General features: G+C 38.0%; 1 protein-coding gene across 6 annotated transcripts in view; it reads left to right on the top strand.

The window, feature by feature from the left end:
• The window catches only part of COL12A1 (collagen type XII alpha 1 chain), a 104,512-nt gene that overhangs the window by 27,872 nt on the left and 52,700 nt on the right, over nt 1-23,940 (top strand). For 5 of the 6 annotated variants that reach the window (XM_075087101.1, XM_075087100.1, XM_075087097.1 and 2 more), the window contains 14 exons: nt 8,042-8,311; nt 10,186-10,452; nt 12,754-12,946; nt 13,653-13,774; nt 16,418-16,567; nt 16,654-16,773; nt 17,325-17,489; nt 17,680-17,826; nt 18,474-18,613; nt 19,826-19,955; nt 20,991-21,136; nt 21,414-21,543; nt 22,352-22,491; nt 23,256-23,385. In XM_075087101.1, coding sequence (XP_074943202.1) covers nt 8,042-8,311; nt 10,186-10,452; nt 12,754-12,946; nt 13,653-13,774; nt 16,418-16,567; nt 16,654-16,773; nt 17,325-17,489; nt 17,680-17,826; nt 18,474-18,613; nt 19,826-19,955; nt 20,991-21,136; nt 21,414-21,543; nt 22,352-22,491; nt 23,256-23,385 — 2,250 coding nt within the window. The remainder of the gene's footprint in view (nt 1-8,041; nt 8,312-10,185; nt 10,453-12,753; nt 12,947-13,652; nt 13,775-16,417; nt 16,568-16,653; nt 16,774-17,324; nt 17,490-17,679; nt 17,827-18,473; nt 18,614-19,825; nt 19,956-20,990; nt 21,137-21,413; nt 21,544-22,351; nt 22,492-23,255; nt 23,386-23,940) is intronic. The other variant, XM_075087102.1, reaches the window with a different exon arrangement.

The raw sequence follows: 23,940 nt of genomic DNA, 5'->3' as shown, positions 1-23,940 counted from the left end.
GAACTTAACTCCTGGAGAAATAAACTTATCAACAGTAATGACAAAAAAGCTGTGAAAGGAAGCATAAAAATGTGTTTAGTATTTCACTTGGTTTTTCTGTGAGCCATAGTGTCTGAGAAACAAAATAGTGCTGTGTGTGTTTCTCATTGCCAACAGCACTGAAGGACTGAGCAGTTAAGTATTTTCCTGTATCAGGAATCCCAATGGGGCTTACTTGATGGCTTCACCATATGAATTCCCACCAAACCTCTTCAGTCAGTGATGCCATAGTTGCTGGCCACTTCAGCTCATCATCATATCAAGAGCTAGGCTTGAGATTACCTTTCAAACTGGGACAATTGTTAGTTTATGGTATTGATATGTAGTCTAAGAGAAATCAATTTGGATGTAGTGAACATTTCAGCACTAACAGGAAAGTGAGAAAAGAGGAGCTGGATACAGTAGCTTCTCCAGCCATTGTATAGTCAAGTGGCAGGAAATGAAAAATCCAAGCTCTCAGATGTTTATGGAATTTTACTGAGTCACTAAATGGTCCCCTGAGACTAAGGGTGTAGACAAACATTCTTACTGCCTTCAGTAATGATTTATTTTTCTCCGCATGTAGTAGGAGAACTCATATGGGCAATTACTGTATCTCAGTTGCAATGGTAGCCTGCAGCAGAGAGAGAAAACTGATAATTTTTTAGACTTCTCTGACATGATTTACAAGAATGTGTCTGCCCAGGCATTCAATGAAGGTCCTTCAGTTATATATGTTATCTCCGAAGTATTTTGGAGCAGTTACAAATTGATCTTGGAAGTTTCTTCTCTTCCTCTGCATTCCTCTGCATGGCAGTTTTTCACTGAAGTGGCTTGTTTGTTTCAGGATGCTTGGGAAAATCAACCCACACAAATCTAGCAATCATTCTGTGTACTTGATATCATAGAATCATAGAATCATTAAGGTTGGAAAAGACCTCTAGGATCATCAAGTCCAACCATCAACCCAACAATACCATGCCTCCTAAACCATGTCCTGAAGTGCCACATCTACAAGTCTTTTAAATACCTCCAGGGATGGTGACTCCACCACCTCTCTGGGCAGCCTTTTCCAATGCCTGACCACTCTTTCAGTAAAGAAATTTTTCCTAATATCCAATCTAAACCTCCCCTGATGCAGCTTGAAGATGTTTCCTCTCGTTCTATCGCTAGTGTAATTTACCAGCTGGGTAATCTCTGCTTCTCCTCTTGTTTTTCTTTTTGATAAGTATATGCTTGCCCTTATTGTTTTTTTCTGCATAAAACAGAGGGCAAATATTCCTCCAAGTAACTGTAGATAATCTCTTCTATAAACTATTTGCATAGCTATCTGGTCCAGCCCAAAGATAAACACATGCCAGAGGATCAGAATTTTATGAACTGTTCACAGACAACATGCTATAGAGAGTTTACCAAATGAGTAATCAGAAAATTACTTATTTCTGAGGGTTCTGTTCCATACCATAAAAGTAACTGTTATTCAGAAAGAATAGGTGTATTTCTTTTTTTTTGTTTGTGGAGTGGGAAAGGGAAGCAGTGTTTTTGCCCCTCTCTTGAAGATTTTCTTCTCCAATAATCTGGATTTTAGGAAATTTATAGTGCTCTGATCTTTTATCCAGCCTCTTTCAGTCAATGGCTGATTTTGTCTGCAGTTATGAAGTACCATCCAGAGGTGAAAGTTCTGGAGCTTTATATTTCATACTGCACTAAACATAACTGCACATGCAAAATATGTGCTGTAGAAAACTCTCCACTTTTATCCTCTTGCTTTCAAAACTGCATGGTGATCCATCACTAGGCAGCTTTGGTTGGAGCCCTTCTATAAAGGTGCCATGGAAAAATTTTCCTCAGACACATTTTGTTGGCTGTGATTCCCCTCAGCTCACGCAAAGTTGTTGAAACTGCTAAAGTTAATTAAATCAATGCAGGCTGCCATTTGCTCTGTGGTGGAACAAGGCTTGTGACAGCTGGGGGTACTAAACAAATTAGCACTGATGGTTATATTTGATGATACATCATACAGACTGAAGAAAAAATAAGAAGCGCTCATGGGAATGCCTTGAGGAAAAGTCTTCCTCTTATCCCAAACACCTCAAACAAACAATTTGGCTTTCAGGTTTTTTTGGGATCATATGATCTTACCCAAGTCATCATACACTAGAAATAAAATACAATGATAAACATGGTGAGGGAAGTGAGTGTAAACGCAACAGACAGCAAGCAGTTTGCAAGAGCTACTGTTTTTCTAATCTGTTTTTTAATAAGAGAGGTGGTTGTAAGTCTGGCAAGAATTTGGTTTTCTGCCGAAAGACATGCTGTCAAATGAAAAGAACATACTGTACATTAGCTGCTAAATAGATTAACTTTCATAATTTGCAGTTGTTTTAAAGAGAAACAAATTCATTGCTAGATTAAGCAATCTACATAGAAATGTTTAATCCTAATGAATGCCTGAAAAATTGGGAAGCTGCAGATCTATTTTATGAGTGCCCTTTTCCTGGCAGTTATATATTTTTCAGAACATCTTTAAGAATATTTCAGTTACTGACTTGAAGCATTTTAAAATATGAATTTCAGAGAAATTTAGAAAAAAAAAGCCTTTTTTTTTTTTTCAGACAAGGCTTCAGTGGTCAGATTCCCATCTTGCTTGCACTGGGAAGTTTCAAAGTATTTCCACTTAGAACAGTGTAAGTTCCTAGGCTGCAAACACCATTGGTGTAAATGAATGTAATTCTTTTGAAATAAATGAGACTCTTAGTCTGCATTAGCAGGGATGCCAACCTGTTTTATTTCTTACCTTTGTACATTTCAGAATAAGTAACAAAAAGTGTAGTGTATTATATTCAGGAGATAAATTTGAGAGATATATTTCAGTGATAATAGGGCCCAATTTTGCCATCCCGTTTGATGGGTAGCTGTTTGTGTTGTGAGAATTGGGCTGTATTAAAGTGATATGTTAAAAAATGTTAGCATGACTGAGTCACTGTTCAGTTTTAGGTTATTTTCTGTTGTATATATTTCCTAGAGCTTAGATTTGGGGGGAGAGTTCTTTTTGGGTAAGAAAATGGATAGTAGTTCTTCAGTAAATAAATTATTCTTTTTTCCCATTTCTACAGTAAAATAAGAATGCTTTAGAAACTAATGACCTCCTAAAGGCAAAGTAGTACAAATTCAAGTGACATTTTCTTACAATGAGGTTTTTAGCATATGAGAGGGACTTTATGTAATGTTCAGACTGTGTAGTGCTGCTTCCGTCCTGAAAGAAATAAGGACTCAGTGTCCTCAGGGCATTCAATGCTTTTTCATGCAGTTTTAAAATTATACGTTCCAAGATTTTTGAGTCTGAAATTTGAAATTGACTTTTGATAATCTGAGGAAAATCATCTTAGTTTTATACAGGAAATGAAATATCTATCAGAAAAAAAATTAACATGGGGAAGACTGAGTGAATAATAAAAAGATATTTCTAGACAGTTGAGAGTAGTGTTAGCAGATTAACTGTTGGAAAAGACAGATAAAATAGTAAAGGGACTGAGTCTGAGTTCCTGTTGGCTTTATGCTAGAGCAGACTCTGGAGTGCTCTGGCCATAGTCCCTCTGTTATGGGTCAGAAGTCTCCAGGTCTGCCTCTTCTCACCTTTCTGCATTCCCAGTAGCAGAAGAGCAAGAAACCTGCTCTAAAAGGGTCAAGTGAGCATTCCCTTTGTGTAGCCAGCCCTTGACTCTCCCCTGCACCATGTCGATATCCCGTCTATGTGCCTGAGGCCTGGTACTCCAGGAATAACCAACTACTTTGTGGCTTGGAGGGGAGGATATCAGCAGACCAAAGTGACTGCCTCCTCCAGTGCTGAGGAGACTGACCATTATAGTAAAACCTTAATGTGATTCGCTACCATCTCTTCTGATGTGCGCACTTGGATCCTTGGCTGCAGTGACCCAGCCTGCTCACATAATAGCATACTCCTGGTATATGCCTCTGCAAGAGAAGGCTCATTTATTTAGTTGATTCTGACCTTTTGGGATGCTGGCTTAGATCAGTCCTATGTTTAACTTAAATGAAACATGGTTCTGCATGAAATTTACTGCATCAGGTTGATTTTGAAAGCTGGTTTTAAGTGCACATACAGAAAATTGTTTAAACTTTGAGTGCAAACTGCGTGTATAACTCCTGCTGAAATCAGCTGGAGTTGTGTAAAAGTTTCTGAGGGAAAAGGCCATTTGAGTAAGGCCATTTGATTTTTATGAATGTCAACATTTTAATTCTTGCTGATTCACAGTCTTGTGTTCAGTAACAGCAGTGATTGCTGGAGAGCTATGGGAAGTGAGCCAAGTGGACACAGGGAAATTGCTTTAATATTATATTCTGTCTCTGGCATACTATAGTGGGAAAACTGAATACAGAAACTGGACATTGCAGAAGTCCAGAACTGGGTGTAAAAGCACCTGACTGAAAGTTACCAAGTTAATTTTTGAGCGTGTGTCTGCACTGAGTGATGGTAGAAATGTGCAATGGACTGTAGGCACGCTGCAGCTCTGAGCTAAAGACTGCTGAAGAGAATCTGATAGCCTGAAACTGGTGACTGGCTTGCTCCCCCAGGCAGGGGTTTGATCTGTCCGTGCAATCACTTTGTTTTACTGTGTATGTACTCACCATGGCTTACAGCTGTGCTCACATGAGCTGGTTTGGTGCTCCAGAGCATCATAGGACCTAATGCCTGTTAGGGGATAATTTTCAAAAACCAACTGCTTCTTTACTTGCCGATGACTTGGGGGCTGTATGAAGTGATTGGCATGCTATAACTTCCATTTCAATTCAGGAAAAAGCAGGAATATTTTGACTGTTAACTGCTTGTGAGCCAGCCAGCCAGCACTTTTCCTTCTTATGGTGTGAATTGGCTTTCCATACTCCTTATCCATCCTGTTTAAACAAGCAGGAAGCAGGCAAGAAGCAGGTGTACCACAAGCGTTTCTGAACACATGGACCAAAGAACAGAATGACTGCTTACGTGTTACAGTTGTAGATTATTTTTTTTTTTTGTGAAATGTAAGCAAGGTAACTAGGTGTTTTGTTTTAATCCACAGGAAAAATATCTCATAGGTCTAATTGCATGTTTGTTAGTCATTACATATACACACATACTAGTGTTATTGTGGAGCATAAATATGTTTCTTGACTCTGAGTGTAGCAGCTTAGATAATAGTTGATGGAATCCTAATAATTTAAGATTTACAGTTGGACTGTATCTTCAACACAGCCTGTCCCCTAATACAAAAACACTTGTGGGAGATGCACTGAAGCAGAAAAAAGCTGTCAGTGAACTTCCACCTCACACATGAGGTGCAAATCAAGTTAGTGTGTTATGTTAAAGAAATGTTCTTGGTTGCGGTGTAATATATAAAAAGTCTAATTTCCTTTAGTAGGTAAATTGTCTTGTCAGCAGTTTCCAGCTATTTGAAGTAAAAGTTTTCCATTTAGTTCTAGTGGTTTGGTAGGAATCCCAGTCCTTTTTCCCTCTCTTACCTTGCCTTATAAAAAAGACATTAGGTTCCAAATGATATTTCTTTCAGAACCAACATATTACAGTAACTGGTGTTCATTACAGTCCATTCCAAACAAATTATTTTCCTCTGTTATTTAATGACTTCAATAATGACTTAATCAATAACGGTTTTGAATATGCAGTTACACTTGCAATGTTTCCAACATATATCATTAACTGTAGCGTCCAAGAGTAGACTTGCAAAAAATTGTGCTGTGGTAGCAGATACTTTAATACTGAAATCATGTTGTGGCAGAGCCATGTTTTAAAGTAGCCAAAATAAAGTGACTTGTATATTTATATTACATTAAAATATGGAAAGAAAGGCTTTTATTGTGAGACATCTGTGCATTCTATCAAGTTAGGTTTTCCATATTTTTTCCATTTGGATTGCCTTAATATTTTTTTTTTATTGTATGAAAAAGCCAAGATTTGGGAGTAGAAGCTTAAGAGCAGACAGAAAAATTGGTGTAATTCACTTTTGAAGGCAAATCTTTTTTTTCAGGCTTCCAGGAAAATTGGTCTTTGGAGTTAAGATTCTGCCCTGGCTTTCATTTAATGCAGTCACTGAATTCAGTGAGACTGCATGAAGCATGAGCTGAATCAGGCCTCTTCAATATCACTTTTTCACTGTATGCCACTGCTATTGTTGTGAAATGATAAACAAGTGAACTTTACCAAAACCACTGTATCTTAACCTTTTTCTTGAAGAGAAGATGCCATAAATTGTGGTGATTTATATTGTGAGACTAAAAATTGGATTGAAGAGTAAAATTGTAAGAACTGATGCAGAGTTAGGATGGTAAAAGAATTGCCTCTAGGAGAACATGATGGGAAGTCCCAAGACTGTGAATTAAAATCAGAAAAAAACCCCACAACACAAAGGAATTCTATTACACACTCTACTAGCTATATTTGAGAGTCAGCTTTGTGATTGGAGTGGTACCCTTTGATTCTGAAATCTGTGTAGCTGATGAATCTTTATTATACTGAAAGCATTGTTTTCAGATAGGTTCATATTAATTTCCATTCATCATGAAGCTAAGTGGGACTTGTTGGCTCAGTTTTATTGAAGGTTGTGCTGGCAATGAGACATTTCCAAAATGCAGCCTTTCTAAGGTAGTTCTGTTTGCTCCTGTGGGATTATGTTTGGAAAAGTTGCAGATTTGTGGTGGAAGTGAAAGACAAATGAATATGAAAAGTGAAAACACAGTATATGACTTTGAGCAACTTGTTGCTCAATCTTGGACTGAAACCACTTCAGGCTTCTGAAAACAGTGAGGTCTGTTCTTGCAATGAGCCTAAGCAGTGGAAATTGGATAGGAACTGAATTTTTCTGTGTTCAAAGAATTTTGACTCTGGTCCTGTGGTTGCTGTGGTATAATATAGGGATATATTTTTAACAGTGCAGGATAAACTTAACTGTGATGCCATGAGGCCACCTCAGGTGTTTAAGTCCTCTTGCTAAGCAGTCTTTCAGGAATGTCTTGTAGGCCACAGAGAATACACACCAAAGAACTGAGCATTTCTGTATATTTGCAGATCTGGTTTTGTAGATCTCTGTTGCAGATTTTGCTACAGTGAGGCCATTGCATTAAACCCACCAGTCAGCAGTCCTTTCCTGCTGTCAAAAGCCAGCCACTGCAATAGGAAAATTGAACATATGTTATAAATGTATGTTAAACATTAAACAGAGGCACTCATTTCACTGTACCACTTTAAACCAATGAGCTCCATTTTTAAGCAGTGGAATACTCTGGTGTGTTAGGTGAGACACATGCATCCAGCTGACAACTGGATTTCACAGGCTAACGAGCCGTTTCCTTCGTTCCAAGCTGACTGGAACAAACTAGAGGGAGGAAAGAGGTACAAGTCTTCTGAGTGGAAAGATGGAGACTGTTTTCTGCTGTAACTGTGGCATGAAGTAAGCACACTGCAAGTTAGTTGTAAGCATAAAATGAAATAGCTGATAGAACTGGTAAGTGGCAGTCTGGAAATAAGTACAGTACTATTAAATAAGAAGATAGGGTTGTTAGAGAAAGGTCTGTTTCACTCAGGTAAAAGTCTTCTTTATTTACCCTCCAGAAAAAAATTACAAATATGAGGACGAAGATGAATGAATGAATGAAATAAAATTATTTACTTGAGAGTTAAAACGTACCTAAATGAGCTGCAGCATATTTAAGCACTGGCTTTATTTCAAGCCTTTGATTAATGCCATTTTAACTTTGCATATTCTAAAGCAAAACCGCTAAGTATCTTGCACAATAAGGGATAGGATCATTCATAGCCTGAAGTTAGCTTTAAGCATTTTGTTGAAAAATCCATCAATTTTCTCTTGGAACTACACATGTATGTTATTGAAACTAATATTGATGGGAAAAGTTTGATTTTGCTTTTATGATCATTTTACCTTTCCATTTGTACTTTGCAAACTTTTGCTATTTGTATTTTAGAGACAGTTTTCTGTTGTCTTTCTTGCAGAACGTGGTTCACCACGTAATTTGGTTACCACAGACATAACTGACACTACAGTTGGGTTATCATGGACACCAGCTCCAGGAGCAGTTAATGATTATAGGATAGTGTGGAAATCACTTTATGATGATACGATGGGAGAAAAGAGAGTCCCTGGAAATACAGTGGATGCTGTGCTAGAAGGCTTGGAGCCAGAGACTAAATACAGGATTTCAGTATATGCAACCTACAGCAGTGGAGAGGGAGACCCAGTAGAAGGAGAGGCTTTTACTGACGGTAAGTGTAGTCCAACATTACCACCATTTGCAACATTCTGTTCTTGATGAAATTATAATCTTTTAAAGAAAATGGTCCTTATTTTTCTTCGCCTTTTTTTTTTTTTTTACTGAAATGTCCCCCAAACTAAAATGCCACCTCAGATCAATCAATTCTGGCTTTTTATTTGACCATTAAAAAAAGAGATCTTTTCTATGTCATGTAAGTTTGGATTCAACAAGAATTACTTCCTCCTTAAGGTGTTTTTATGTCTGCAAGTTACTCTGAAGTCTGCAAATTACTCATAGGTTTGGTGTGACTGCTGGAAATCAGGTGGAATAAATATTATGGATAGAGTAAGGAGGAAAGGTGGGGTGAACCCCCACAGAATCAATGAATTTCCTTTCCAAGCTATTGCCCTTTCCAGTCTTCACAGTCCTCAAACTGAGGCTCACTGGGTGATTGTTTGTTATTTACCTTTCCTGAGGCTCTTCTTTTTCCTTATTTGATAAACATTATGTACTATTAGTCAAAGCAGGCTCAAGCCTCTCCTGCAGTGTAGGCAAAGTAAAATCATTGAGAGGCCAGGGGTAGCTTGTTGCTGTATAGCAAGAACTGGCAAGTGGAGGAGATGGAATGAATGAAGGGATGCCCTGGATCAGCCTTGATGTTTCTGTTGTTTGCCTAAAGGGGCCATGTGAAGACAAAGCCTGAGGGAGTGCTCTGGGCAAGCATCATCTGTGTTTACACGTTCTTGTACTCTTTCCTAAGCGTCTGTTTTGACTACTGCTGGAGGCAGGCTGCTGAACTACGTTAACCTTTCTTCTTGACCCAGTATAGTTGCTCTTAAGATCTCGGAAGAGTAGTGATTGCTGCCATTGGTAAGAGCTGACTCTCCAGAGTCAAAGCAGGCTGCTGTCCCACATCTTCCTTCTGTCTTCAAGAACTGCAGCATTAGCTGTCCAGCCTTTTCCAGGCTAAGTAGGCAGCTTAGGTGTATCACTTGTTGCTTCTCTTAATGTGCTGCCCGAGGGAACTTGCTGTCAGGCCTGTTAGTAGACCCAGACCTGAGACTAACTAACATTGCATCTTTCTGTTGCAAACACAATTAGAAATTCTCAGTTCCTGGGACTGCAAAGCCTACCTTACCATGTGATGAAATACTGACCGATTCTGGCATGCCATGAAGGTTCTGTTTTGCCAAAAACTAAATGGCTTATTCCGGCTGACAGCCAGCATTACATACCTTTCAGTTCACTTCAGATCATTTGTAACATTTGTACAGTCTGGAAAATATCTCTTAGAAGCCGAGTTCTGCAATTTGTAGAGAAAATGCTTTATTAGTCTATGTGCTTATTTCAGCACATACACTATCCTGCAAACAGTGGTGAGTGACTTTCCAAATGCTTGGAAAATCACTCACCACTGTTTGCAGGATAGTTTGTATGGAGCCCAACACCCAGCTATTTAGATATTTATCAGTACCTTATCAGATCTGTAAGCTCAAAACTTAGAAAGTCTTAACTCTGTAGGATATCATGTTCATAAAAAACAATGGCTTTATAATTTAGCACTTCCATTTGAGAATGCTGAATCCATTACTTAACAGATTACTGAAAAGTGTGGCTAAGTAAAACTCCCAATTATACTGTGTCATCATGTAATTTATACTTCCTTTTTTTTCTCTGTAGTGGAAAGTACACTTATGCTTGTTTAATCCATTACAATTAAAAAATAATTTAACAATAGTCTGTGAGATTCCCCACAATCAAATAAAGTAATTTTAAAGAGGGCATTTTTTTTTTTAATACAGCAATATGAATTTTGTATGCATGCATTTGAACGTATCTTTATGTGACAAAGTAAACATTTATCTATATTTTTACACTGAAAAGTGTCACCAAATGCCAGGACTGTGACAGTAGACAACGAGACAGAAAATACAATGAGAGTTACATGGCAGCCTTCACCTGGGAAAGTCTTGTCTTATCGTGTGTACTACCGGCCACGGAGTGGAGGAAGACAGATGTTTGGAAAAGTAAATGCTCCTGCTACAAGCATAGTGTTAAAGCGACTTAAGCCGCGAACTACATATGACCTCAGCGTTGTTCCAATTTATGATTTTGGACAAGGAAAATCAAGGAAAGCAGAAGGAACAACAGGTATGTATCACAAGCTTGTACAGGATTTGATAATTGAAGTCTTGTGCTTAAAATTAATAATCATGATACACAGAAAAGTATGGTGGGGTCTGCCATGGTCATGAATTAACAGGCAAAATGAAGAAAATGTTAGAGGTTGAGAAGAGAGTTTGTTTTGTTGGAAACTTCACTACGGCATAGCCTGAGCACAGCTTTTTGGTGTAGATATTGATGGTGTAAATATCGGGTAAAACCTGGTTGAAAATACTGGACTTGTTTTGAAACACTGCCATCAGAAGTTAAAACAAGGTGTTTTGTGAGGTAGACATATATCAACAGCCTGCTTAATCAAGTGTTGTCAGTTGTTTCATAATTTGCCTTTTGGTCCTGGGTATCAATTAAATAGCTACCCAGCATCCTGTTACTTAGATTTGTCGTATTTGGTCACCATATTTTCTGTGGAAAACCTGAGGTAATAAAAAGGGGGAGGGGATGATTTTGAAGAGTCATCAGTGGAAGCCTGACCTCAGAGACTGTAGTCTTTTAGACAAGCTGTCTTCTCTCAGAAACCTAAACTCTAAAACATTTATTAAGTCCTGGTGAGAGGATTTTTGTGGTAAAAACAAATCTCATTTTCTACTCTGCCTTTAGTATGCTTCTGATGCTGGTCTTTCATTTTGTAAGGAAATGTTCTCTTGCTATCCAGATGAAAACCACCAGATTTAGCGTCAGTTTTCTACTTCCATAGATAGACAGCCGTTATCAAAAGAGAATTTTTTTCAAGATATTTCTACCCATGTGAGACTAGTGCCATTCACTGAGGTACACTGTAAATACTTCATGCCATTCTCTGTTCTCGGAACATATGTCACGTTGAATGACGACAGGAAGTGAAAAACAAGTCTCCGAACAGTGGACATATTTGCACCTCAGTTACTGAAGGAAGAGTTCTTTTAAATTAAAATGTGGTTGATGTAGAGGAATCAGGAAAACTTGATCAGCTCCTGACCAATTATACCGAAATAAATCTCAGATCATCCAGCTGCATTTGATTTTTGACCTGTTCATCTTGATATGGGTACGCCTCTGTGCTTTCAGTGTAAATGATTGTGGTGGTAATCGCTTTTTGGAAGCAAGTGGAGCCTGAGTGATCTTGTTAGTTGAAGCTGTCATGATAATTCAGGGAGGAGTATCATGGGAGATGAGACAGAGAGGCTGTATTTTTCCTTGTGAGTGAGAGTGTATCTACTGTTTCTCAGCAGAATTCACAATCTGAGGATGTTTATGATCTTTCAGCTATAGTTAGACAATTGCCTAGCACAGGGATAAGACAAACTCTTTATTTTCCCCTCCACCTTTTCACTCCAAAGCTGTACTCGTGACTTTTTGTTTACTATAATTCCCATTTTTGCAACTTTAAGACTACACTGCTGCAATGTTTTTTATGACTGCGTGTTAGATTTACACAAAAGCAAAAGTGATGCAGAAGCTAGCAGCAGGCTTGTTAACCACTCTGTCTGTCTGTCTCTCTGTGAGGACTGACTTGCACTGGGTAGCGATTAGTCTTCAGAGGAAATTGCTCTTGACCTGAAACCCTCAAGCTATTTGGCTAGCACTTTTCTGAAAAATTATTTTTTGACATACTGCTACACCTGTGGTTGGTGAGGTTGCTCAAGCTGCCAGGCCCTGAGCATGTAAAGGGAGAGGACTGTTGGCAGGACCTTGTCTACAAAAGGGTCCTTGCTTTCATCCTCTCCGTGCTCTGACCTGTGGGATCCAGAGCTCTGAGGGAGCAGCCTGAGAAGTGGTATTGGTGACTGAGTGCTGGTGGGGTGTGACTTTTGCCTGCAGTAAATTCTGATTTTTTCAGTGTTGGTTTGGGAAGAAGTTGCTTCCATTTCTCTCTTTCGGTCTATATGGCTCACCTAGTTGTTGCCATTTAAAAGAGAGAGGGCTACTCTATAATTAATAGACAGAAAGACCGATGGTGGTGAGTCCACCTATTGTCAACATTTATTGTAAGATCAGAGGGATGTTTAAGATAGGTGAGATGAATTGCTATCTATATTCCAGTCCATTGACTGTAGAGAGAACCTTGATAACAAACTTAGCCCACATACCTATTTGTTAGATAGCTAAAGTTAGGTGAAGTGAATCTCACTTTTCACCTATTGATACTTGTCTTTATTTCAATGGAAAGGCACAAAGAGTTTAGGGCTGCCACTAATACTGAGTTTGCATATAGATTTTACGTAAAAGCATACTTGTTGATTTTTTTCCAAAACCAGACCTGATTTAAATCTTTTTTTCCAATCCTTGCAGCCTCTCCCTTCAAGCCACCTCGGAATCTAAGAACTTCTGATTCAACTATGTCAAGTTTCCGAGTAACTTGGGAGCCAGCCCCCGGGCGAGTGAAGGGGTACAAAGTAACTTTCCACCCTACTGAAGAAGATGGGAATCTTGGAGAATTAATAGTGGGGCCGTATGACAGCACAGTGGTATTGGAGGAGCTTAGGTATGGATAATAATTCATTTCTTTTTCTTTTTTTTCTTTTAATAACTTTTGCTTAGGGTTTTGTTTAATCATGATCTGGGATTGAAATGCCTGGCAAAATCTACTGTAAGAAAGAAAGTAATTTTGTCAATAAGCTATGAGGATCTTGTTATGCAGTCTCTGAAAGGCACCTGGCAGGGCTCTTTCTGAGATTATTCACATCACTTGTGGTATTCTTACAGGAACTGAAGGAGGCAAAGATGTGGGCAGAGGCTGTGTTCTGCATTTCACATATAAGAAAGCTAATGGGACACTGGAGAAAGTTGGGATTTCTAAAGTTTCCTCCCAAAAGTTCCTTACCTCATGTTAAAAAAAGCCTACTTTAGTTGTTGGTTTATTTTCTGAGAGGTCTGGACTTATAAAGTAGGCCTCAGACCATGTCAAAATCTGTAATGCAAAAGTAATAAATATATTAAAAATAGGATCATTAATTATTATGAGTCTTTATTAGTCTTAAATTACTTGAATGAAGAAGGCTATAAATTTAAGTATAGAATCTAGAATCAGCTTTTAAATTGTCAGTACTTCACTGTCTTGTTGAAGAGCTAGTCTGGGCTTCACATTTCAGCACCTTTGTTTCCCTGGGGGATTTTTCTCTGTAAGTGAAGTGTCAGCGTTTAGCTAGCCAAGTGACTTTAGTTACAATACATTTGTTTAACTATTGCAGGGCAGGAACTACCTATAAGGTGAATGTTTTTGGAATGTTTGAAGGAGGAGAGAGCAGCCCTCTGGTTGGACAAGAGATGACCACCCTTTCAGATACTACTTCGGAACCATTTTTATCTAGAGGTAAACATGACTGAATTGAAGAAAAGGCAGCCTTGGCTTTTGGATAAAAAAAGACCAAAAGTTTGCCAGTGTTTCCTTATAATTTTTCTAATGCAAATAAATATTTATTTGCAGGATTCAGTGTACTCCCTACTGTGATGACATAACCTCTGGTCTGAAATGACCAGTAAGTGTGTCCCAGTTCACAATTCTAGTCCTCTGCACCCTTTAGATGATCTTAGGATGATGATAACACAGTCAACCCATGTTTTGCTGATTACTCAAAGCCATCTGTGTTGCATTTTCAAACCATCCACATCTGTGTTAAATCACAGAAGGTCAAATTCTTGAACAGAGATCATGGCTCATCTACAGGGGTGTTCACAGGAGTAGAACAAAGAATTTTAAGCAGATCTTTAGCCCTTCACTTATCCTTTTATGGCAACTTTTCCTTTTAAGACTAAGATGGTATAATGAACAAAGGTCATAGTTGGGAATGTCCCAGAGTTATTGTGTATTATTTGAGTTAATATGCAACATAACCATTATTTAGTCTTTTCTTTTAACTATAGAAGGAGGAGACTTAGTTCAGAAATGCAATTGCTGAGTGATGTCCAGTATTTGTTTGGGAGTTTCTCCCTATGTAGCTAAACCTTCCAGTCAAAGTTTCTATGAATGTTATGAAAGCAGCTCCCTTGGTGTAGTTAATGGTCTTCTGCATGCTGATAGTTGTGCCTACCATACTCTCAATTAATATTGGATGAAAAGAGTTTCAGGGTTCTGTCCTCCTTCATGGAAATCATAAAGAAGGAGGTCTTTGCTTCTTAATAGCCAAGTATACATTTCTCCTCTGCCATTTTAAGACTTGTATAACCATCAGAGAGGATTTGGTGAGGAGAAAGAATGTAACTGCAGGCCTTTCAGAGTTAAATAAAGAAAAACCAGTTTCTGACAGCTGACTCCATATTCTTAACTCTTAACCTCTTTGATACCTTGTTTCCACACTGGGCTGTGTAAAAAATATTCACTTTGTGTAACTTTATTGACAAAATTTTTAGAAACATCTTAATTAATTGTTGTCCCACTCTGCCTAATACAAGAGGATAAAACTGAGAAAAACTACACAACAGGCCAACAGTGACATTAGAGTAAAGATGTAATAAGTCTGGCAGAAAAATAATTGCACCAGGAGTAGTTTGGTATTTTTTATTACAGCAGCTGTCATTTCTGTCTTCAGCGTTATATTCTTTAAGCTAATTAGTTTTACTAATGCATGGATTTGAGTCATGGTTAATGTGAAAAATGAATTTTATACCTGGGACTGTAAATGTAATAGTACATTATTTATTAATAGGGGGTAAAAAATCACCCTAGGCCTGGTGCCTTTGCTAGAATTTTCCATGTGGGGAACTATAGTAGTTGAAAGAAACATAAAAGTCAAAATAGTTTAACTTTTATATTGTACATGAAGCTAACTTTAACTTCCATATTAAAGTTATGCATGCAATTTTTTGAACTAACATGGTTTTACTTAACCCCTACTCCCAACTGATTTTATTGTCCTGACTAAAGACTAGATCTATATTTTCTATGCAGAAGAGGATCATGCTTTTAACCCCCAGGTACATGGAATAGTTATATTCATGAGTCTACAGTGTTGGATCAATTATGTGGAACATATATGAAATCACAATATCTTTCAACTGTGATGAGTGTGGCTGATTTTTCTCAATGGGATTTCTTCCATATAAAGACCAGAAGCTCTGATGGCAGGAAGCCAGAAAATTTGCAGCTGGTAACACAATCTACAGGAAAAGAGAGAGAGCAAGGATTTTTTTTTTTCAAATGGCTATGGATGAAATAATTGTTTCTGTCTGTTTTGTATAAATATTTTGTCATTTTCCTTGTGATAAAAACAATATGATGCGTGTTTTATTCTGTAATTTGTAAAATGAAGATATCTGAAATAACTTCCTACCTTTTCAGAACATTGCAGCTTTATATAAATGTTTGTTCTTGTCCCCTCTCTATCTCTTGACTTGTGTTTATGTTTGTGTATCTTCTTTAAATTTTGTTCTTTCCTTCCTGGATGTGCAAACTTCTATACCACCTGTATTACTATGTCTTTTTCCCCTGAAAATTCAGAAATTATATTTATCTGAAAGTGGTTGTAATATATGTTATTAATTCCACTATTACATAGTTGAAAATTAAGCAGTAGTTTAGCCAACCATGATAGACTAAAATACTGTAAATTTGGATAATCTGATAATGCTCACTGCCATGTCAGTGGCTAGCTTAGTAGTGTTTTTCAAAACCTCTGAAATCAAGTTAGCAATAATCTTTAAAGACCAAAAGAGATAATGACATGACTATAGAGAAGAGCACTGGCCTTGACATTTGTGAAGTCTTATTTATAAAAGGAAACATACATGAAGAAATTTATACAGCTTTTGCCATGGAACCAGTGACTAGTGTGAATAACGTTCACAAATAGGTCATACTTGACAGAGTGCCAGTGAGTAAAACTAGAGCTGTTTTGGAAGCCAACTCATGACATATGTCACATAAAAGGATGGGGAAAGCAAGCTATCATGCTAAGGCTATATTTTTCTGGTTGAAAGCTATCATGCTAAGGTTATATTTTTCTGGTTGACACGGCAGGTTTAGAATGTAGAACCAGAGCAGAAGCTGATATTGTGCTGCTGGTGGATGGCTCATGGAGTATTGGGCGGCCAAATTTTAAAACTATCAGGAACTTCATTGCCCGTATAGTTGAAGTTTTTGATATTGGTCCTGACAAAGTACAGATTGGTAAGTCCTCATATGTTGGAGAGAAAATGACACATCACTGCTTCACAGCCACCTAATAACTGAGCAATAATGGCTTTTTTTTCCAGGTCTTGCACAGTATAGTGGCGATCCCAGGACAGAATGGAATCTCAATGCTTACCGAACCAAACAGGCTTTGTTAGAGGCTGTAGCCAACTTACCATACAAAGGAGGCAATACTCTAACAGGTGTGTCATGCTGTCAGGGTTTTCCTTAAGCTCCAGTAAAAATAATTCTAGTAGCTGACCCCAGTATTGTTCAGTGAGCTCAAATTTGCCCATGATGAAAGGGCCTTACAGTTCAATTCAGTATGTTTGGAAAAGAACAGGCATAGCGTGTAGATATATAAACTCAGTGCAAATCTGGAGAAAAGTGATGGAGGAGAGTTTGGGTGATAAAGAGCTTGGGTTGCTGTTGAACATATGAGAGGCAGAAAAGGCAGTTCCATGTCAGGGTTGGCATGAAGACAAGGTGCATACCCAGAAGTGAGGCTAGAGGAGGTCAGATAGGAGGGTGATGTGTAAAAGATAAGAGTTTAGAGACTTTGAAAGGGCTGAAATAGTATCAGTTGCTGGTAAGTCTAGATGATGGGATGCAACTAGATTCTGAGTGCTTCCAGAAGGAAGTAAATTGTGGAATGATGTCAGAGTGAAATCACTAGGATGAAATACTTTCCTTTGCCATTTCTACTATGTGGAAATAGTTTAAAGTGATGGTTACCTTCTTTGTATCATGCTAGGAATGGCCTTGGATTTCATCTTAAAAAACAATTTCAAACAAGATGCAGGCTTAAGGCCCAGAGCTCGCAAAATTGGTGTTCTCATCACTGATGGCAAATCACAGGATGATGTAGTCACCCCTTCAAGAAGACTCAGAGATGAGGGAGTGGAACTTTATGCAATTGGTAAGTATTATATGAAGATATGGCCCGTGCCAACCCCCTCCTGCCCATCTGCTAAATGCACAGGGAAGTGGCAACATGCATAAGTACCTAAAAGGGTATTCAAAGAATGCATTTAGGGACTTAAGTTCATAGCATTGTGTTTCATGGCCATCTTTTCTAACAAGTTCCGTTTTCGTGTCTTCTCTTTAAGGTATTAAAAATGCAGATGAAAATGAATTGAAGCAGATTGCAACGGATCCAGATGACATCCATGCTTACAATGTTGCAGATTTCTCCTTCCTGGCTAGCATTGTTGATGATGTAACCACAAATCTGTGTAACAGTGTGAAAGGTCCAGGTATATCACATTTTCAGTCGAATTCATCCTTTTTTCCATTTACGTGCTTGCACTGCTAATTCCTTTTTATTACTTACTGGGAACACTGTGTAGCCCTGGGCTGTTTTTTCAGCTGCTGGTGTGAGGAAATTGTGCAGACCACCTGGACTACCCTGCAGGGGTTCTTCCTTTCCTTTCAACAATGACTCTGTTATACCTAGCACAGCTTGACATGGCTTGATGCGCCTTCTTTTCTCCCAGAATCAAGAACTGTGTTGCTCATTGTGTCACCTTTTTGCTCATTGTGGCATGTTCTTTTATGATACTCATCCAATAAGGACAATTTCAGCAGCCCTGCTCAAGTATTAATGTCTGACAGCCCAAAAGCAAAGCCTGACATGGAAAAACAGTAATGTTAGCTGATGACTCTCCAGTGAAACACTGGTGTTGAAGGTGGAGTGGGAATGATAGGGAGCTTGTCTAGTCTTGAGGGTGTGATGGTGAGCTATCTCTTCACACAGTTGTTCTAGAAATTCCTGAGGAAACAGAAACATAAGCAAGTACCTAAAGTCCTTTTTTTTTTTTCCTAAGCAATTTTTTTGTCTCATGCTTTTATTCTTGATGATATAAGATAAATTAATAATTTTTAAATTTGCTTCCACTTGTAGGTGATTTGCCACCTCCCTCTAACCTAGTTATTTCAGAAGTGACACCTCGTTCTTTCAGACTGAGATGGAGTCCACCTCCTGAGAGTGTTGATAGATACAGAGTTGAATATTACCCTACCTCCGGAGGTAGCCCTCAGCAGGTTAGTACTGTATGTTCATCTCTATCATCGTCCATAATAACCTTGGACTTCCACATCACAGTAATGTAATTCTGAAGTTTGTGCTGTGGATGGTATAACAGTAAATGAAAAAAGGCTCCCAAGGTCAGGAGTATCATGCCTTGGTAAATGATACACAAAATCACAAAAAGTAAGAGTATCAAGATGATTTTGGATGTTTTAAAATCATGAATCCAGGAGTAAAATGTATTTCTTAGAAACAGTTGACTGGCATTTTGAGTAATTCCTTTCTGTTCATATTCCACTGTTATATATTGGTTTAAATAAGTCTGTAGTAGTAATTTTCTGAGCAAACACATGGGTAGGCTCACTGTCCTTTTAGCACATTTTCTTGTTAATAGGACAAAAGACAGTGAGTGACACAGGTTGGGAGGTAGTGCTTAGATTAACATTGTATGATGGTACTTTGAATCTGTCCCTAAGCATATCCTCCAAACTGTTTAATGCACAGGGTCAAACTCATCTTGTGGTTATTACTTCTCTACACAGAGAGCCAGTAACTAGCAACCCTTGATTCTAGGCAATCAGAATTGCTTATCACTCTCTTCAACCAGACGGAATTGTATTTAGGAGAATGAAGTTAGGCGCCTCTGTGTACCTAGCTCTGAACTTCCCATCTCTGAATGTGGCTTTTAAATCTTAACTCAGATTTATCTCATGGAGAATTTAGTCTTAGTAAATCATGACCTCAGGATTTGGCCTTTGATTAAGGTTGGAGCAGTCATTCCAGTGCAAACTGACTTTATAACTTCACTGCTTGATGGCATTTCTGTTCTGCAAGGTGTTCTTAATTCCACGGGCTGTAGCCATCTAGGTTATCCTGGGTGTTCAAAACTTTTTTCCAAGGTGGTAACTTACATCCCTGGCACTTTCTTTATGTTGCTGACTAGTATAAAAGTGTAAACCATGCGTGAAAGCAGGAGGCACAGCGAGTGCCGCTAGGTATATCCAACTTTATTGAAAACAAGTGTCTGTCTGAGGTTTCCCTACAGCTTGCTTTGCAAAAATAATGGTGTACTGTCAGACAAAATACAGGGATGATTAAGACCATACTTATTTTTAGTTCCATGCCATTGATTTCTGAAGAGTTTCACAAGGGAGTTTTTTTTCTTAGAGATAAGATTACAAATGCATTTGTTGTACAGTGGTTAACACTGCTTCTTTTTTATGTAGTTTTATGTAAGTAGGATGGAAACAACAACAGTTCTGAAAGATCTGAAACCTGAAACAGAATATGTTGTGAACGTGTTTTCTGTGGTAGAAGATGAAAGTAGTGAACCTCTAATCGGCATGGAAACAACTTGTAAGTTAGAAATGGAACTTGAATAACTTGTTAACAGCCAGTTTGGCATCTGGGGAACTGTCTAGTAGAACTTTAGTACTATGGGCTTTCTTCTTAGAGGAAACAAAAGTTTTAATTTGAATGACCACACTGTGTTGTGTTACACTGGCTATTCAGATCTTGGCTGGAAAACTTTAACAAAATGAAACTGCAGTGTGGTAAAAAATGTTTGTCCCAGCTTCTTTCCAGGCTTATAAAGCATGACTGTACAAGACTAGAGCAACAAATGTGAATTACAAGACAGAGTTTATAAACTCCTGAAATCTGATCATAGACAAACATGTGCTCTTTCATTTTTATGCTACATAATTAATTCCTGCTACTAGCAGCCAGAATACTATAGAAATTCATTCTAATTTCATAAGATTAGCAAAAAGCCAGTTCAATACAATTACATCACTTCTATGAGACATAACTTAGCTGTGTTTCTGCTATTAGATGTCTCCATAATTGATTTTAGGTATATTTATGCTGAATGCAACATAGGGTGACTTTCCTGCCTCTTTAAGACTATTTGATGTTAGGTGTTCTTTTCACTTTGGTTGTTTTGTATTAGGCTTGTCATAAACCCTTAAAGTATGTGCATGATTTTTATGAAGTCTGTGGTAATTTTTGATGTTCATGTAATCATTTGAGAAACACAGAAAACAAGAAGAAAGTACAAAAAATCCTTTTACAAGCGCAGATCCCAAACCAGTCCTGTTGTTTCCTATTAGAACATTCATGTGAGTCAATGTTGCTTTTTAGAATATTCGAGTGTTCCAGTGCAGGTAGTTTTAGCTGTGTGTATAGCAAATCTGTGGCACATTCAAAATGTGATGACCATTACCTCATTCTTAAACTAAGTACCACTTAAAATACCACTACTTGCAGATCACTACTTGGAAAGTACCCTAATACCCTGTGCAATATTCTCAGTGGTACTACCTGTGATGCGAAATATGAAAGATTAAGAAGGTGAAGGAAATTAATTCATACATATTTTTTGTTTGACAGTGCCAATCTCTTCAGTTAGAAACTTAAATGTTTATGACATTGGATCAACTTCCATGCGAGTGAGGTGGGAACCTCTTGATGGGGCTACTGGTTATTTGTTATCATATGAACCTGTGAATGCCACAGTCCCAACCACAGAGAAAGAGGTAAGAGAATTTTTCTTCATTTCCTACACCAAAAATAAATTAAGAAAAACTGGTAGATTTTCTTGATCTATCATAATAGTCAAAAGAGAATGGCATGTACTTGTTAAAGTGTGGTGAACTTACTGGGATATTATTTATATACAATGACATCAGTCAGGAAGCTGTAAATATACTGTGAATCTCACAAACAAAATTCCCTTGAAGTTAAATCATTGCTTGCTTTTCTGCCATTGCTTTCTTCAGTTTTTAAACATGGTGTGTTATTTTTCATGTGCAGATGCGTGTTGGACCATCAGTGAATGAGGTGCAGCTGGTAGATCTCATTCCCAATACTGAATACACTTTAACAGCTTATGTATTGTTTGGTGATATCACAAGTGACCCACTCACCACCCAGGAAGTGACATGTATGGACACCTCGATTTTTGCTTAGTTATTGCTTCAGCAACATTTAATTTTATTTTTATGTGATTCAACAGTTTTTATATATTCTGTTTTGTTTAGAAGACCATCTTTTCCATGTTTTATGCATTTTCTAACACATATATTTCAAAAGATCTTAAAAGCAATTTCAATAAAAAGGGACCAACTATTGAAAGAGGAGCAAAAGGGTATTTTCCTTGAGTAATGAAGGAAGTTGGCTTGACAGTCTTGAGGTTATAATGTTTTTAGCAGGCCTTGATTTGCTTGCATTAACTTAGAAACCTTGTTCCCAGATTCGGACATTCTTTCTAAGTGTAGAAAATGCTGAGGAAACATGCCATATCAAGAAAAAAAATGATCTAAACATGGCTTCCTTTTTTATATGTTTCTTTAAAAATCTTTCCTTGAACATTTCTTACTGGCAGAGCATATTTCTGGACTAGATGCATGTAGTATGGTTATTTGTATGTTCTTGAAAAATGTTAAACCCTTAACCATACATGAGAAGTCGTTGTTGTAACCAAAAGTTATGATCTTAAGCACTGATACTTCTAAAATTGTTGTGCTCATAATTTACAAAGGTGAAGCTACCATAGTTTATAGCTATTTTGCTCATTGCTGGGACAATAAGTTCCTAAACTGTCTCGTCTAATGGCCAGACCAATGAACTTCCCAGGAAATTATTGCCTCCATTTCAATGAAATGCATGAAAAGAATTTAATTCCTTCTGTGAGAGACTTATACCTCTGTTGTGACTAGCATTTTCACTTGCTACTGTCATTATTTCTACAGTACCTTTGCCTGGACCCAGAGGCTTAACAATTCAGGATGTTACTCACAGCAGCATGAATGTCCTTTGGGATCCTGTCCCAGGGAAAGTTCGAAAATATATCCTAAGATACAAAATAGCTGATGAAGCGGATGGAAAGGAGGTAAATAACAGGAACATTTTTGAAAGTACTAGAAGACGGTTTTATGTTGAGGAGCTAGGTTACTAAAATAGTAGTAAAAGTAGTATTATAAGCCAACACTGGGAATAAAGAACATCAGTTCATGGTGACTGCAGTCAGGAAAGGGTACTGATTTCTAGGAAACTGAATAAGCACAAGATAGATTTCTTTGTGTACTCCCTCTTCCTCCTCCTCCAGAGAGGGAAAATCCTCAAACTGACTGGAGAATTTTCCTGTGCTTTGATAAATAGCAGTTTCTGCTCTCTGCCTAAGTGTTATTTTGCCAAGCTCTAAGAGCAGCTTACAATCAGGAGGACAGGATTGTGGAATAAAGGTATGTTAGCCCCTTTGTGCACTGTCAGAATACGTGTGAGCATTGTTAGAGATGCTTTTGAGTTATGTTCAAGCTTTCCATAATTGCGCCACTAGGAAGAAATCAGCTCTTGGAGGATTGAATGTGTTTTTGTAAGAGAATGAGAACTTTCTGGAGATGCAGCCTGCATCCTCATTTCCAAAAGAATCAAGCAGAGAAAGATCTGCAAGTAGTACTATTATCTCAGACATTATGCTTTGCAAGGGAGTTAGTAGATAGCACTCAGTATTCAGGTGTAATTTTAGGGGGATATGACAAAATTCAGTGTGGAATACTTTTCTCTTTTACAGTACAAGGATTTCTGCTGTTTAATAGAGTGCAGAGTCAGAAATAGAGCAATTTACAATTCGCAAGTCACTATTTTTATTCCTAGGTGGAAATCGACAGACTGAAAACCAGTACTACACTCTCTGGCCTTTCCTCCCAAACACTGTATAATGTAAAAGTTGTTGCTGTGTATGATGAAGGGGAATCCCTACCGATAAATGCAGAAGCTGTCACTCGTAAGTTTTCCTAATAACACTTCATGTGGTTATTTTTGCCTTTTCTTCTATTTAAGTTGTGTGTGTTGCAATACATTACTGGGTTTAGGTGGAACTGTAATTTAACCTGAAAAATATTTTACTTGCATTTTTAGCATTATTTGCAATATAATAATCCCTGGGAATCTTAGATGAGTTCAGTGCCTCGCTGCAGTAAACACTGACCCTGCAGTCTGCAGCGAGGTGACAGACCAGCAACTGAAGCAAAATTTTTTGTGCTTAGAAGCTGGAGGGGGAGTGCAGGGGTAGAATTAGTATGAAAATATGAAGGCAGAGGAAAGGTTTAGCTAGTCTATGCAGGAATCTAGGAAAGTAAGTAGGAAACTGGGGCATATGCTTGAGGATTAGAGAGGCATGATCTTGCTTCTGATCCAAGAGAATTTTTGTGCCATGGAATACTAAAACAACCTGTACTTTTAGAGATCAATAAAGGCAGCATTTGAGTAATCTCAACAAATAGAGGCAAGGAAGTGGTGTTGCACAAATGGTAAGAGCCAATCTCCATGCAAGAGAAGT

Source organism: Phalacrocorax aristotelis, chromosome 3, assembly GCF_949628215.1.
Source record: "Phalacrocorax aristotelis chromosome 3, bGulAri2.1, whole genome shotgun sequence".
Classification (NCBI taxonomy): Eukaryota; Metazoa; Chordata; class Aves; order Suliformes; family Phalacrocoracidae; genus Phalacrocorax; species Phalacrocorax aristotelis.
Note: the sequence above shows the minus strand (reverse complement) of the source record. Positions and strands in the feature narration are given on the sequence as shown.